The sequence below is a fragment of the Symphodus melops genome (genome assembly GCF_947650265.1).
Source record: "Symphodus melops genome assembly, chromosome: 4".
Classification (NCBI taxonomy): Eukaryota; Metazoa; Chordata; class Actinopteri; order Labriformes; family Labridae; genus Symphodus; species Symphodus melops.
This window is the reverse complement of record NC_136694.1, coordinates 21,338,765-21,353,829: the sequence shown is the minus strand read 5'-3', so window position 1 is coordinate 21,353,829 and position 15,065 is coordinate 21,338,765. Positions and strand designations below refer to the sequence as shown.

At 41.2% G+C, this 15,065-nt stretch overlaps 1 protein-coding gene across 4 annotated transcripts in view; it reads right to left on the bottom strand.

Moving 5' to 3' along the window:
* pax7a (paired box 7a) overlaps window positions 1-15,065 on the bottom strand; it is a 47,008-nt gene that overhangs the window by 17,558 nt on the left and 14,385 nt on the right. For all 4 annotated transcript variants that reach the window (XM_079342126.1, XM_079342124.1, XM_079342123.1 and 1 more), the window contains one exon: window positions 7,547-7,746. In XM_079342126.1, the coding sequence (XP_079198252.1) occupies window positions 7,547-7,746 (200 nt within the window). The remainder of the gene's footprint in view (window positions 1-7,546; window positions 7,747-15,065) is intronic.

The window sequence follows — 15,065 nt, the reverse complement described above, 5'->3', positions numbered from 1 at the left end:
CAAAGATTTACACATTTTAAAAAGGATTCTTCTTCAACAAAACATGAATATAATCAGACCCCCTTTTGAAAGGAGCCAGCAACCTGTTCCATTTAACCCGAGACAAGGCCCGGCTTCACTGTGTGCTGAGGGTTGAAGGACATTGATCTATGCCTCGCACTGGCAATTCATCAGAGTTTAATACACTGTCAGCGCAGTTCATCTACTGTTGTGTTTCAAACGGCCTGGGCCATTGTGAGAGCACATGAAAGAGGGGGACAAAAGCCCCTCCATACGCCACAGAGAACAGTGCGCACAAAGAGGGGGCGTCCCTTTTAAACAGGTCTTAAAGAGGGGACACTTTCAAGGGGACTTACCCAGCGACATACTCTCCACTCTTTGGGTTCTGCCTCTTTTTGTACAGGCAAACATACATAAACTCGTATAGTCCTACAAGGGATCTGGAGCCGAGGAGATCTTAATTTGAAGGTGTTTTTTTTCAACACTTTATGTGTACGACCAGGTTTTTTTTTTTGCATTAAGCTCAGTTTAGCCTTGAATTTTCCCTAAAAAGGTAATGGGATGCAACAGGCGTTGACTGTGCTGGACTGGAAAACCAACAGGAAATCTTTATCTGAAGCCTGATCGCCTCTAAAGACCCCATTTGAATCCCTCAATCAGTGATTCCAAAACAAATGTGGAGAGTGGCTCCAGAGAAGTTTCTGCTATTGGGATGTAGTGGAGCGTGTTCTGAGGTCTGAACTAAGCTCCAACTGGGCCAGACAAACAGCTGCCCGGACCAGAGGAGGGGAGGGGGAGCACATCCCCTTTTCTTCCACACACTCCCCGTCACCCTGCCCCGCAGTGCCACTTCACCTCCGACCTTATCCACTCACCCCAGCCCTCTTTTATGTTCACTTTGACTTCCTTCCCCCTGTTTGTCATCCAGGCTGAGAAGGAGGTGTTCAATCACACCAGACACAAAACACTTAAACGTCAAAGTGCGTTTCTTTCTTTTTTCCAGTGGCGTGGTTTCCCTTCCTTTTACACAAACTTCCACTTCTAAATTTTACAATGTTTAGAATTAAAGATTAATTAGCAACAACTCAACCAAAATATCTGACTAAACCTGAAAAAAATAAATAAAGGTTTATTATTTTATTAAAGATTAGCAGTTAATTTAATGCTCCCAGCCTTCACCAGTTTGATAAACTTAATAATAACAGAGATTGTTCTCTTTGAACTTTTATGGAATTTGAAAAGACATTTGTTGAAGACAATTATTTTCTTTTGTTTTTCTTTTTTTTTATTTGGTGAAAAATGGATACTTGATGTCTTACGCTTCAAGTTCTTATCGATTATTGCTGATTATTAAACCAAGACCTTAGATTTGTCATTTTCCCAGGCCAGCTTTTTCAAGTGCTATTTAAACCAAATCAAAGCGCTATTATGTTTTAGTTGTTACATGCAGATACTGTGGGAGGTCAACTATAGAAAATTGTCAGCAAGCATTTGACCAATATCTTCAGTAATAACGTTTTGCAATTTTGCAGATACGCTTATTTGAACATTTCCTTGTCATCCAGCATGTATTTTCTCTGTAAATTTATCTGTTGTCAGTGTAAGTACAAACATTATTTCTGCTGTTTCCTAATTCTTTGAAATTTCAGGAATTCACAGGCCCTGAACAAGCCCGCTTTAATATCACAACACTAAAGTTCTATTGAGTTTTTGCACAAAGCCTGGTACACTGTGTTCACTTTAATGTATGGCACAAGAGAGGAGCATGCAACACTGAATGACTGAGTGGCTTTCTTCCAACACGGTCAGATTCAGAGCACAGAGTGGAATAAACATGTGCACAAGTAGCACACATGCATACACTACAAGCACACTCTTGTATAGACACACTTTAACTGTCACACACACAAACCCCGAGCTGAGGATTTGGGGCTGCGCTCTGGAACCTGATCACAAAGTCACCTTGGACCACAGCTTCTTCCCTGCTCTTCCCAATCCCGTTTAATTCTCTGCAGTACAGAGAGCTGCAGCAGCGCTCCTCCATGTCTCCTCTAGCTACCTACAAGTGAGCTGCAGAGAACATGTGACTAAAAGGTTTCTCTGGAATCAAGTGCCCCTGATGTTCTGCTCTGCATCTCTGAAGAGAAAGTTTTGGGAGATAAAAGAGGGGTTACCCATCTTATAGAAGTCAGGTTTAGCTAATCTTGTGCAACAAAACAAGAATTCCTGGTGGAAGTTGGAGGAAAGTCAAAGTTGTTGTAGAGCAAAACTAGAGGGTGACAAGATACAAACCTCATAACTGAATCCACATAAACAAGCTGATGATCAATCAGCTTTTTTGTTTTTATTTCTTATCACTGATCAGCTATAAACATGTTACTTCTCTGCAGTAACAAAAAAAACACTTTGTTTTTTCTCTTAAATGGGATCGTTCACATTTCCAAATTCCCCCCCGTTCAGACAATCCTCCATGAATTATTTTGTCAAAGACGAGCGAGCAGTGAATATGTGACGCCTTTCAGGAGCCAATTTGCAACATTCGGTAGATGAATACCAAAAGGCGAGATAATGACAAAACAAAATGTGCTGCTGCTGCTGCTGCTGACTTCATATCCACAAGAAACACACAGAGGGGTGATGCAACCAGCCTCAACCTACAAATCCTCTTCTGTCTCATACCACGCAATGCACCCCCCAGCCCCCCCCAACCTCCCCGCCCTCCTCTTCTTCCCCTCTTCTTCTTCCCCCTCTCTCTCTCTCTCTCTCTCTCTCTGCTTCCCTCCCTGCTTGCCTTCCAGACTGGCACTATGCTAATTAAAGTTGCTAGGAGTGTGAATTTGAGAGGAGAGTGGGATTAGCTCGATAAGTATCAGGAGTACAGAAGCACTGTACCAAAGTCATTTAAATTCTAATAATAAGAAAACTGTTAGAACATCCACAGTGATGCATTGCAACAATTTCTCTCCTACAATCTACACAAATCCTATTTATGCTTTTATGAGATGTAAACCCAGACTGGCGGGAATACAGCTGCCTGTTGGGTTTTGGTTGTCTCCACTCGACTCTATTGTTATTTCGTCTCTTGCCTCTGGTACTCGACTGATATTATAATAATCAAAAAGCTGTGTTACCTCCCCTAAAGGATTATATTTCTACTTTCTATGTTGAAAGCATGTTTAAAAAGCACTTGCAGGAGTGTGAATCTGCCTGTATGGTGCAGAAAAGCGCTATGAAAACATGTCTCCATAGGTCTTTGGCTGTGTTCATTCCAGCACAAGCCTCAGATAAAGAGAGAAACTTTTTACCCAATTGATTTGCACGCTTTGTTAAAAGCAATGCTTATACCTTATTAGATTCCGGTCTGTAAAATAGCGGCATGCAGAATGTTTATTGGTAATGAAAGAGGATCTATGTGACAGAATGGGTAAAGTGGGCTGGAGGCGGCGTGCTGCAATGATGAGCCTCAGCAGAGACTCAGGAGAAACTCTTAAAAACTTCAGTCTGATGGGAAGAAAAAGGTATTTGCCTCATCTTTGTGTGCCGACTTAAAGCGCCCCGAAGCTCCTTCTTTTGTGGAGTTCCAACATGTTTTTTTTTTTTTACTTTACAAAACCTATACCTGAGTTTGGATATCAGCCGATACTTGAGCACTGAGTTGATACCAGCTTGAGCCGAAAACTACTAACACTGACTGCACATCTTTTAATCTAGTTTGACAGTCAGTCGTAAGGTGTTAGAACCTAAATAAATATATTTATAGCTGGAGTTTTTTTGACACATCAGTAGTCTCTGGTTTACGCGGGTTTAAAACCCAGCTCATCAGTTTGGGTGCACGACTATACTGCTGTCTGCGACCCAGAATTATTTTTAACATGAAACTGCTGTCAATATTGTTTGTCAATTTTCATTACTTGATTAAGTTGTTCATAAAGGGAAGACCTCTGTGGCTAATTTAGCTCCCGTTTAAAACCTTAGGACTTACACGCGATAAAGGAATCCTAATCTAAAAACAAGCTGAGCTAATGGCAGCTCAGCTAGCAGCCCCTGGTCAAAAGCCCCTGGTGACAGAAAGCATTGCTTTAACTTTAAATGGCTAAATTGAGAAAAGCTCTGGCATACTTCACTTCACATCATTGTTATTCACTGTCATCACAAGATAATGGCCCGAAATCAATTCTTCTCTGTGGCTCTGAAACAGTAACTACCAGTGGCAGACATAATACCTCTGATGGCGGCACTGTGCTGCTCAGTGTGTAGGCTATAGATTCGATGTGATGAAAAGATCTGATCCATTTTATTTCGTGATCATAGCAAACAACAATGTTGTGCCTGTTGAGTGTCTCACACGAGTTGGCGCTTTGCAGCTACATGCTAAAAATCAAAGTTTGTCAAAGCAGAAAAGTTGATTTGATGGCTCAATAAAATGCAATATCGGATTTGTGCTCAAACCAGAGACTTTTCCTCATACTATAGTATTGTATTCGACCCACTCTACTTCCGTCCTACGTTGCACATTGTTGGCATTAACTCAAACATGCTTTCCTCTCATGGAGTGACTTTTCTGCCTCCTCCAGTTAAAACTGAGGGGTTATCAGATGAAAAGTGGCAGCACAAACTGGAGGTAGACTTGACAGTATCCCCTCCCACCGAGACAGCCGGGAACTAATTGCTGAGAGATACGGATCATATCCCACAATTTGTCAGTCGGGGTGATAAAACCATCTCGGAGCTGGCTGTGGTGGTTGAAGGAGCGCTGGTAGCTCGCTCTGCTGATAAAGATGGATGGCGAAGGGGTCTTGAAATGGCAGGCGAGGGCAGACACAAGGGAGTTGGCTGTGTTTATGAGTTTAGGTTGTGAGTCAGTGCTAAGCCAAACACTCACAGTTTAATTTATAGCATGGCTTTGGTGCTGCGTGTTTTGCACCAGTTTACCTCTGCACTGCTCTCCACATTATCGCCGCGTTTAATGACAAACGCACAGCAGTGAACCATGACCGTGGACACACATTTAAGATAAAATATGAGTCTTTAGGAGCAGCAATACCCTTTGCACGTAGTTTCTTTCACAGCTCCAAAAAGCGGTGAGTCTGTGAGCGACATCTGGAAGATGCGTCACTGCAGCTGTGCAGAAGCTCTGCTCACAGGCCAAAGGGTCTCCTTTTCTGCTGCCCTGTGATCGGCCTTTTAAGCACCTATATGTGAACACCCAGCTGCTGGACATTTAGAAACAGACAGCAGCCACAGTTCAACTAAATTCTTACAGATTCGATCCATCTTAAATGTCTAATTCTTCAAAAGGAGTGAAATGTTGCTGACATTATTCAGAAACGGTTAAAGAACAGTGATTCCTTTGAAATGCTTTTAAGACAACATTTATCTCATTAAAAAGTTCTATGTATGGAAAGTCTTCAAAGATGCTCACCAGAGTGCAGCGCATCTTTTCACATTATTTATTTTGGCTACCAGAGCCTCTTTCTTCTTAAAGTTCTGAGAAAATTAAGTTTGAGTTGACCTTTGGAGTCTTTCAAAGCCTCTAAGAATTAGATTAAGAGGAAAACAGCATTAACAAATTATAGCCATGACTAAAATTCCTCAGGTTTTCACATGACATCATTTAAGTCCATTATCTATATAACTGCAACGACACAGCAGTCACTCTGTTTCATGTTATTTTTTTCTGCATCCTTAAATACATAGGAACTTACAAAATAATGGATTTTGATGTCGAACCTGAGGAACGACTGTCATGCATGATGACTTTTAATTTCACTGAAAGGACACATTTAAACAATTCCTTCACTATCAGTTTTATGATCAAGCAAAAATGCAGCTGGATTTTCCTCATTCCAATGTTTGGAGCATTATCTTCAAAAACTATTATTTTTTTGCTGAAATGTTCTGTTAATTTATCCACATTCATCTCGTAAATGCTCCAGTATCTAATATATTGACTTCTCATAGCCATGACATAAACTTCTCCTCCTTTGAGTGAGGCATTACACATACAGACATGTGGGACATCCGTGCATGTTGGGGGGTTGGAAGATGGACAAAGACATGTGTGGAATTAGTTCTGTTTGCAGCGTGATGAGCAGTTAGCATGCAGTGAGGAGGTTTGTGGGGTTCAGAGGGAGTGTAAACCACTGTGGTAAGAGGAGAGGGGTGCCCCAGACCCCTTTCCCCCCATTTTTTACTAGCGCCTGATTGATTAATGTTGTTGTCGGGGCAGAGGGTCCCCGGAGAGGATGAGGAGCCCTGTGTGATATGTGGAGGGTTTTACAAGCAGCGGCGAGCTTGAAAGTGATGGGAAGAGATCCTGGCCAAAGGCCGAAATGAGAAATCCATCAGGAATGCATTCCCTCTCTGCCTTTCTCCGTCTTTGGAAGAACAGCTGCTGCTATAACTCTACTGTACATATCTGCCTTCAATCTTACATGAAACACCCAGAGCACCCACGCCGTCATGCTGTTTCCTCAGACTGAGGTGTGAACATGAGGAGTTTCTCTGTCAGGCATCCTGGACATTGAGGTTCATGGTAAGCAGCACATTTCCCAACAAGCACAGTAAAGATCCAAGGTCATCTTTACAGATCAGTCAATCATTGTGGTTTGTAAAAGTCAGTGTTATGAGGTTTTAACTGGAACACCTTTAGAAGTGAGTTTGAGAGTCTTTGTTGTGTTTATGGGGGGGAAAAAGGTATTTACTGAACAGGCTGCACAAGGTCTCTTTCTTCCTTTTCACAGGTGAATTTCTTAATTACTTTTTTTCTGCTGTACTAATGTACTGGTTAAACAAATATATACATATATCTGTATTATCATTTTAAAACATATATATGATTTAGCTCTTGATATGTAGATACAATACTATTCATTACTACTTAGTCCCTTGAACTTTAACTGCAAATTCAACAGTATGCATTTGGGGTTGTATGCAACAACCCAAAAATGTCCTTCATTTTTTAATGAAAGACATCAAATGGAATAATGGAAGGAGAGGATATTCAATGGAACTATTTAAAATAAAATATTTATTCTTTGATTCATTGGGAGGGAAATGTCTGTCTTAGATTAGTTTAAACAAACTGCCTTCATGTTAAAAAAATCCCAATGAGAGGTTTTAAAATCCAGGTTGTAACACTATAAACTGTTTAAAAATGTCCAAGGGTCTTGAATACTTTAGGATGGTGTGGATTGTTTTTTTGTTGTTGTTGCGGATTTCGTTTGTCTTGGGAATTGTTTGCCACCATAGTTAAACAAAGACAGATATTTGGTGCGTATCAGGTGCATCTTTCCAGAAAAAAAATTAAATAGGTGATCAAACGTACATTGCTAAAACTAAAAGTCTCCATTAAAAGTCAGACACTGTTTTCTCTTGACATCTTTCCTGAATGGAGATGCCGGTGTTTTTGTTTCCTCTGTTGCGTTAGCATGGAAGCAAATTCTCTTTGAAGGACTACCCTTGTTACAAAGAACACATTTTGGTGTGATGACATGTTGTCTACACTTCCCAATATTTTCTCTCATAGTGACGTTGTATGTCTAACCTGCACTCTGGCCTCTGTGAGTTTGGTCCTCTGAGCAAGCTCCTCTCTGGTGTAGATGTCGGGGTAATGTGTCCTCTCAAAAGCCTTCTCCAACTCTTCCAGCTGCTCGGCTGTGAAGGTAGTGCGGCTGCGTCTCTGCTTCCTCTTCAGGGGCAGGTCAGGCTCTGAGTCCACATCTGAGCCTTCGTCTGTACGGTTACCTGAGGTGAGAGGAAAAAAGACAGAGGGCCATCTGTGTGATCATAGATTTAAAACAAGAATAAGAGTTCTTTTGAGTGGTGGGTTTTGGAGGGTTTTATTTGTTGTTGTTCAAAAACACCGTAAAACGCTGGCTGGAAGTGTAAGAGAAGTAGCTCTAACAGCATTATCTGCATTTCTGAGGCTCTTTTGTTGCTCAAAGAGAGCGAGACTGGCAACACAGAGGATTCAAATGACAGCATCTCCTTTCAAAATACACAACTGGGAGAATATTATCTTAATCTGTGGATATTTATTTAATATAGAAGAGGCCTTGATACACAATCCTGCCTGTGTGAGGGGCCCCAGCGGCTGTGGAGGCAGAGGGCTAAGGGGGGAGCGGGGGCGTCGGTGGGTAGAGGGGTTAATCTGCACAGGCCACCTTGCTGCTCCTCACCCTGCTTTTCTCTCTCATTGGCCCAGGGCACACTACTCGTACACAGCACAGCCAGAGTGTACAAAATAGAACACAATATCGCACCGAAACCATTCAGTCCCATGTGTTTCCATCTGCTGTCATTAAATGAATTAGAACATATTTTACATTACTTTTAAGCATTCAACTAAGCTGAATTTTCGCTCGAGGAACACAGATACAGCACAAAGCTGCACAATCCAGGCCGACAGGGAAATTTCTGACAGCAAATACGCATTACCAGTGCACATTACCATTATAACTGAATTTAGAAAATTGCATCATTTTCACCTCCTCTGCACGTCTATTCAAACTACATGGCCCTTTTCATTCCGTGTCATAAAATTCATATTCTCATAATTTCCTTCATTGAGACATTGACAAGGCGGCATGATGTGCCAGTGTTGCTCCGGGCCTTGTTGGATTGCATCATGCTCAGTCCAGAAAAGTGTGGGTAGAGAGAAAATAAAGGGAGATATTGAAGAAGAAGAGGGTGCATGAAGAGATTTCTGCTTCTGACAGAGGCCTTTTTGCTATTCATCTCCAAAGAAAAAAAACTATAGCGCTCACCTGAATGTCTCGCCCGGGTGAGTTACAGCATCTAATTCTTTGTTTTTTACAGCTCCGATCTCTGTCTATAGCGCCACTCCAGTTACATCTTTCAACATAAGTGGACAAAAGGATACTCAAAGCTAGCCTCCAAATAACAACTGTGAGAACAAAAGAGCAACAGAGCTGGCGGAGTCTCAAGGCCAGCTCCAGAGTTTAATTAAACAAGGAATTATGGGATTATATGGAGACTATCATTACAGACCACTCCAGCAGTCTTCTACGAACATTTTTTTTGTCCCCCCTGAGCTTGTGCTCGATGATTCTCTGCGGATTACACGTGGCCGCAGGACATGAGGCCGCATTCATTAAATCAATTCTTCAGTCTTATCCTTTTTAATAAAGATTGATTCTTGAAGCGCAGACTCACTCGGCTGCAGAAACACCCTTGAACATACAAAGTTGGATATGTACATACACCACATATCCCTTTGTTGGTTTTCATGAGGATGCGTGGATCCATTTGCCCGCTAACTCACCGTGACGACACTTGAGACCGGTCCAGATCACTTTCCAAAGTCACCTCTGCGTCCTACAGGGAGACGAGGGGGCCACGGCCGAGAAATACATACTCAAGGGGCTCCAAGAAAGACACTTATTTCCTCTTCCTCCTCTTTGTTTCACTGTCTTAAGGTTGCAAGTAAACCTCCCGAGCAATCTGTGTCACATTTAGCATGCTATCAGGCTAATGACTGATAAACCACAGCAGACAATAGCTTGCACCGCTTCCCTCCTTTAAGCCCCACAGAGGCAACACATCTGCTCTTGTACATGAACCACGAGCACAAGGTCAACAACCTTTCCTGTAATGAGTGAAGCAAAATGGGAAATGGCACACACTGTGCGAGGCCAACTGGGACTGCGGATTGGACGTAAAGCTCATCTATATGCTGACAACATTTGCGAGTAGGAAATATATTGAAACAGATGGCTGCTCTCTTTGTTGATGCAGGAAAGAGTCTGATGCTGATGTCTGGTTAGCATAAATACTGTTACAAAAGCCCAGATGACAAAGATTTTAGCCTGAAAGCGACCGTTTTTCGTTCCGTTTTCTGGACAAAAAAACTCTTAAAAATCTTAATTTCATGTCACTTTCCTCCCGTCACACATATGCAAATGTTAACAATCTGAGACATAATAACACCCAGTGACAACAAAATCCCTGCAGGGCTGCTGAGGTCAATTCCTTAATGGTCTGCTCGCCACAAAAAGGTACGTTCTGATTAGACCTTTAAATAATAGGACTGCAGTAATTCCGTTCACAGGTTCAGGGGGATATTGATAAAGCACTCATGCCTTGTCTCATTACTTATTGTCCAATTACAATGTAATTATGTGCCATCCAGTGGGCACGCTTACTGTGTGTACTCCCCTCCAGGGGCCCTCTAAGGTCTCTGCCTCATATTGATTTAAAATGTGCCCAGTAGAAATAGGAATTAATCAGGTTTACACATTGCTTTATCTGAGGTAAGCGCGTGATTAAGATTAAAAATAACACTTATATGGTTTGAATAAAAGATTTAACCTGAAATGTAATGAATGCCAGGACTTATTAGAGGCTGTTAAGAGGTTCAAATGGTTGTAGGTGATTTTATTGAAGGGAATCAATCCCTAACAGATAAAACAGCTGTTCTACATGTAATTTATAAAACAAAGGTGATCCCTTTCAGAGGGCAAAACCGATCATTGTTGTGTGGTTAAAGATTTATGTTTGGGTAAAATATAACAAGCATTGACACCGTAGCCCCATTTTCATGACAAAACTTTTATCATCGTGATCGACAGATAGAAGACAATGCGAGGCAGCCATATTTGGTTTTCAGGCATTTCAGTATTATTTAGACTTTATCAGAGATTCCTGGTCTTTTATGACCTGTGTAATGACATGCGTGATGTTCAATCTCTACTTAAGGTCAGAGTTTTTCCAAATGTCTCTGAGTGACCAATTTATAACTTTTTCAGGTTTTGGTTTTCTGCATTGAATTAATATAGATTTTCAGTTGTTGTTGTTGTTCTTAAATGTATCTAGAAATGTTTCCAATTATGAGAAGCTAATCAGTCAGAAAAGTCTGCATCAGCTCACACAAAGAAGTAAGGTTTTGATTAGGAATGTTAAAATGATTGTACTATATTTGATATAAAAAGTGTGATTAACTATTGGTTAATCCTGTTTTAAAAACTCAAAATAATCCCTACAAAGGCAAAGATGGCTGAATTCTTTTTTGTTTCACCCTGGTGTGACTCTGTTTTAAGTAGGCTTTGACTGAGCATAACTTTAAGATAAAACAGAGTTGGTGCTCTTGAAGGACTTGTGCAGTGAGTTAATAGTTTGAAGTTCACCCGAAGTTTAAAGGAGGTTCTCTCCTCTGATGCTCCTCTCCTGACCTCTCAGACTAAACTCCTCAGACTGCAGGCAGATGGGATCCTCATGACCAGTCCTGAAAACCTCTCCTACACCCACCTCAAGCCTTTCCTGACCTACTCATCCAACCTCTCCCCTTCTCGAACTTCCATGATCCTCCAGCTTTACCCCTTGAGACGCTGAGGTAATGCTGATTAAACAGACAGCTTTCCACCCAATACCTTCAATTAACCAAGTGAGGTTACACATTTATGATAAGTAACAACAGAAAAAGAGTCTTGTCAGCTATGTTTTCGACAGCATAGCTGACTAAAAATATATGAGCATATATATGTGCATTTGAGACTTTAGATGATGTTGAATAAATACACAATAACTATGGCGTTGAAAAAGTGTTCATGTGCAGAAATCGATTTAAAACTTTAAACTGAAATGTTGTTTTATCTTTATCTTTAAAAACCATGTTCTTTACTACCTGAACAAAATGAAGAAGGTGAAAAGCCTTCACTGTATCAATTGGAAAATTAAAAGAATGCAAACTTAGATGTGTAACAAAACCTGCAAAACCCCCATACAACAAAGAAAATAAAGAGGGTAAATGCATAAATCACTGCATACACTGACGATGGAAATATAGAAACTCCTCTTTTAGTGCAAATAAAATTCATTTAAAACATATTCAAATAATTATTTTTAAAGCATCCTTCTGCAATATTGCAGGTGTCAGGTATCTGTAGCTCACCTGTGAGAGGTATTAGCATTAAGCTAGGGAGTCAGCCTGTCTGTGACATCATAACCCATGGCCTCAATATCAGCTATACCTTTGCAAACTATCCGAGACAGAGGGACAAAAACAGACAGGGCTTTGGCAGTGCAGCATTAGCTCATAATGGCTCATTTTGAAAAGCATATTAGTTCCAGCATAATTACAATCAGGCCTCACGCTCAGTGTTTTGCAGGCATTCACAGGACCAGCCTGTGAGCGGCAAGTCACACCAGTTGACTGTGACTGACAGCAGATTTAGTTCAAAATGCTGCTTTTTTCCTCCCTCTTTTTTTCCCACAGGACAAAAATAACACCGCGTCTTTTCTCCCTATTTATGTTGACTTGTTTATTTTGTGCCTACCTTTTGTCGTAGTTGATGCTGCAATTATACTTTTTGTCAGTCAGAGGGGCTGAATATCAAAAGGCCTAATTATGCAAACATGGCTGCGATAAGAGGCATCTGCCTGCGATGGGATCTGCTATCTCTGACATGCATCTGTCTCTGTGCTGTCTCTGCGGCTCCAGGCCTGCATATAAACAGGCCTGCCTGTCCCCAGGACTGCATGCGATTCAAAACCACCAACACTGGAGCAGAGGGATGTTTCGGGGGCGGGGGGATCGTGCTGCTACATCAAATAACTAACAACTTCCCAATTTGCATTTTTGTGAGAATGGCGCGGCATCTCTGCTTAATGCACTTGCCTGTTCATCCCAAAGGGCTTTGCTGAGTTAAAGGAGGCATGTGATTCAAGGCATTTACTGAAGGATGTATCTCAGATAGGAACCTTATGTGAATACAAGATAGACGACAGCGATAACCACAGAGGTTTAGAGAAAAATTCTCTCTGAATAATCTTTTCCTGTGGTTATCTCCCTGCGAGTGAAAAACAAAAACAAAACTCTCAAAGTAAGCAACGCCTCTGCGTGGCTGGAATTAATTCATAACCATATAAACTATAAAAACACTGTACATGAGGAAAAACCAAGTTAACTGTGTTGGTTTGGTAACATGCCCAAATGCATCATCAATTTTTCCTGCCTGTCAGTGACCTTCTCTTTGCCGTAATTTGACATTTAGCTCAAATTGAATCTGGATGAGATGCGTAAGTATACATCAGGATATTAAAACTCCACCGACTATCTGAAATACAATCATTTGGAGCTCACCTTTATGGACAGATGTCATTGGATTCAGCCTAGTCTCATGCCTATCATGTCAATTACCAGTTTAGAGCAGGTGGCTGAGGGCCAAGGGCAATGTCCAAAATCTATTTTAAGTGGTGAGCTAGTGAGAGAGGAGAGGAGAAAAGAAGCTGTGCATCACCTTGTGCAACATGATAATAAGTTCAGTTTGATTTTTTTTTATAGTAAATTAGAGGTGATGGAAACCATAAACGCAACCTGATGAAATTACAAAAAGGTGGCGTTGGTTTTTCTTGCAAATAATTCAAACTCACACTGTCTGTGTTTTCAAGTTTGGAGGTTTTTTTTTTTTTTTTTACAATGACATTCCTCAGAAGAATTCCAAAACTTCTCTTCCCTTGTCTCTCAGACAGAATCAAATTCTTTTGAAAAGGAGTAGGGGGCTTGCAAAAAAAGAGGAGAAAAAGGCAAAGGGAGGAAGAAAGATGGGAGGCTCTATAATCTTTGGCTCTCACAACAAACAATTAGCCCCCTTTTCTCTGTTCGAGGTGAAAGTGGGAGAAAGGGGGGGGGAGAAGTGGGGGGGAGAGAGAGAGAGAGAGAGAGAGAGAAAGCGGAGGAGACAGAGAGAGAGAAGCAGAGAGAGCGATGCTCTTTTATGGCTCTTGTCATACGGATGAAGGCACGGCGCGTCCATGAGAGCGCACGCTCACCTTCAACAACAGGGCGTCCACTGGGCCCCCGGCCTTTTCAGCCCGTAGAGACGAGCTCCTCGGGGGGCCATTAGAGCATGAATAGAGGCCTGACAGCCCTGTGCAGCTCCGCAGGGCATCCATAAACGCTGACATATTGACTCCCCAGGCCTCTGTGCTGCCTCAGTTTGAAAGCGTGAAGGGCTGGAAGGGTGGGACTCTTTTTCTTTAATATACTACTTACCTATACAATAATATTAGCTTGGTTTTGTGTCAACAAGGGGGAAATGTTGTTCTTCTGTTAACAGTGTTAGCATAAATGATTGTTTGAGACATTATTTTAGGATCAATATTAGGGAAATCTCCCTTCAAGCATTGCATAAAGTTACATTTAGGGCATTTTTTTTGTAGATCATCTCACTTTCTTCTGTGTTTGAAAAAAAAGTACAAGTGATCTAACGCATGGGTCCAAAAGGTGGGCAAAAAGTGTACTTTGTAAAAAAAACTAAAACCCTTTCTTGCTGATAAATCTAAACTTTGCACCAGGTTTCCTCTTCTGTCAAGCAGAATGTCACCGCCTGAGCTCTAGTCTTTGCTAATTGAGGTCAAAGTGGGGGAAAAAAAATTAAATGAACAAAGCGCACAAGAAGGTAAAAAAAAAAGAAAAGGAGCCCATTGGGGGGCTCTGCCAAATGGCACTGAAGCCAGAGCCTCAGTCCCCCAGCAAAAAAGCTTCTGAAAACCTACGCAGGAAATCAAACAGTAACGTCTCAGGGCTGTGAGCCGAGGTTTCCTGGAGGAACAAATCATTTTCTCGACAAAGCCAAAGAGAGATTACTGGGCACAGTATAGGAATGCACAGCGGACAGTTTGATGTGCCCGGGGGAAGTTTCCTAATTTTCTGGACAAGGCCGGGCAGCAAATATTGCGGAAAAGTTTATGTGACTTAAAGGACACGAGGAAGGAAAGAAGAGCTACATAGAAAGATGGAAACTTTAAAAGAAAAAAAAAATCATATTCATGCGAATAAAGCTTTTAAAAAACAATTGCAAAAAATGTGTCATTTGGCTTAAAAGTGAAGATTATTTTTAGAGATGGAACTAATGCTTTTATAAAAAGCTGCAACTATGGACCCTTTTTGATACATTTCTGTATGTTTGCGTGTCACTTTATTACTTTATTACTTTTAAATTCTATTTTTAAACAGAAGAAATTGAAAAAAGTACAGCTTGTTCATTACCTCAGAAAAAAAAAGCACAGTAGTCTTATTTCATGATAACATAAAGCTAATCTAA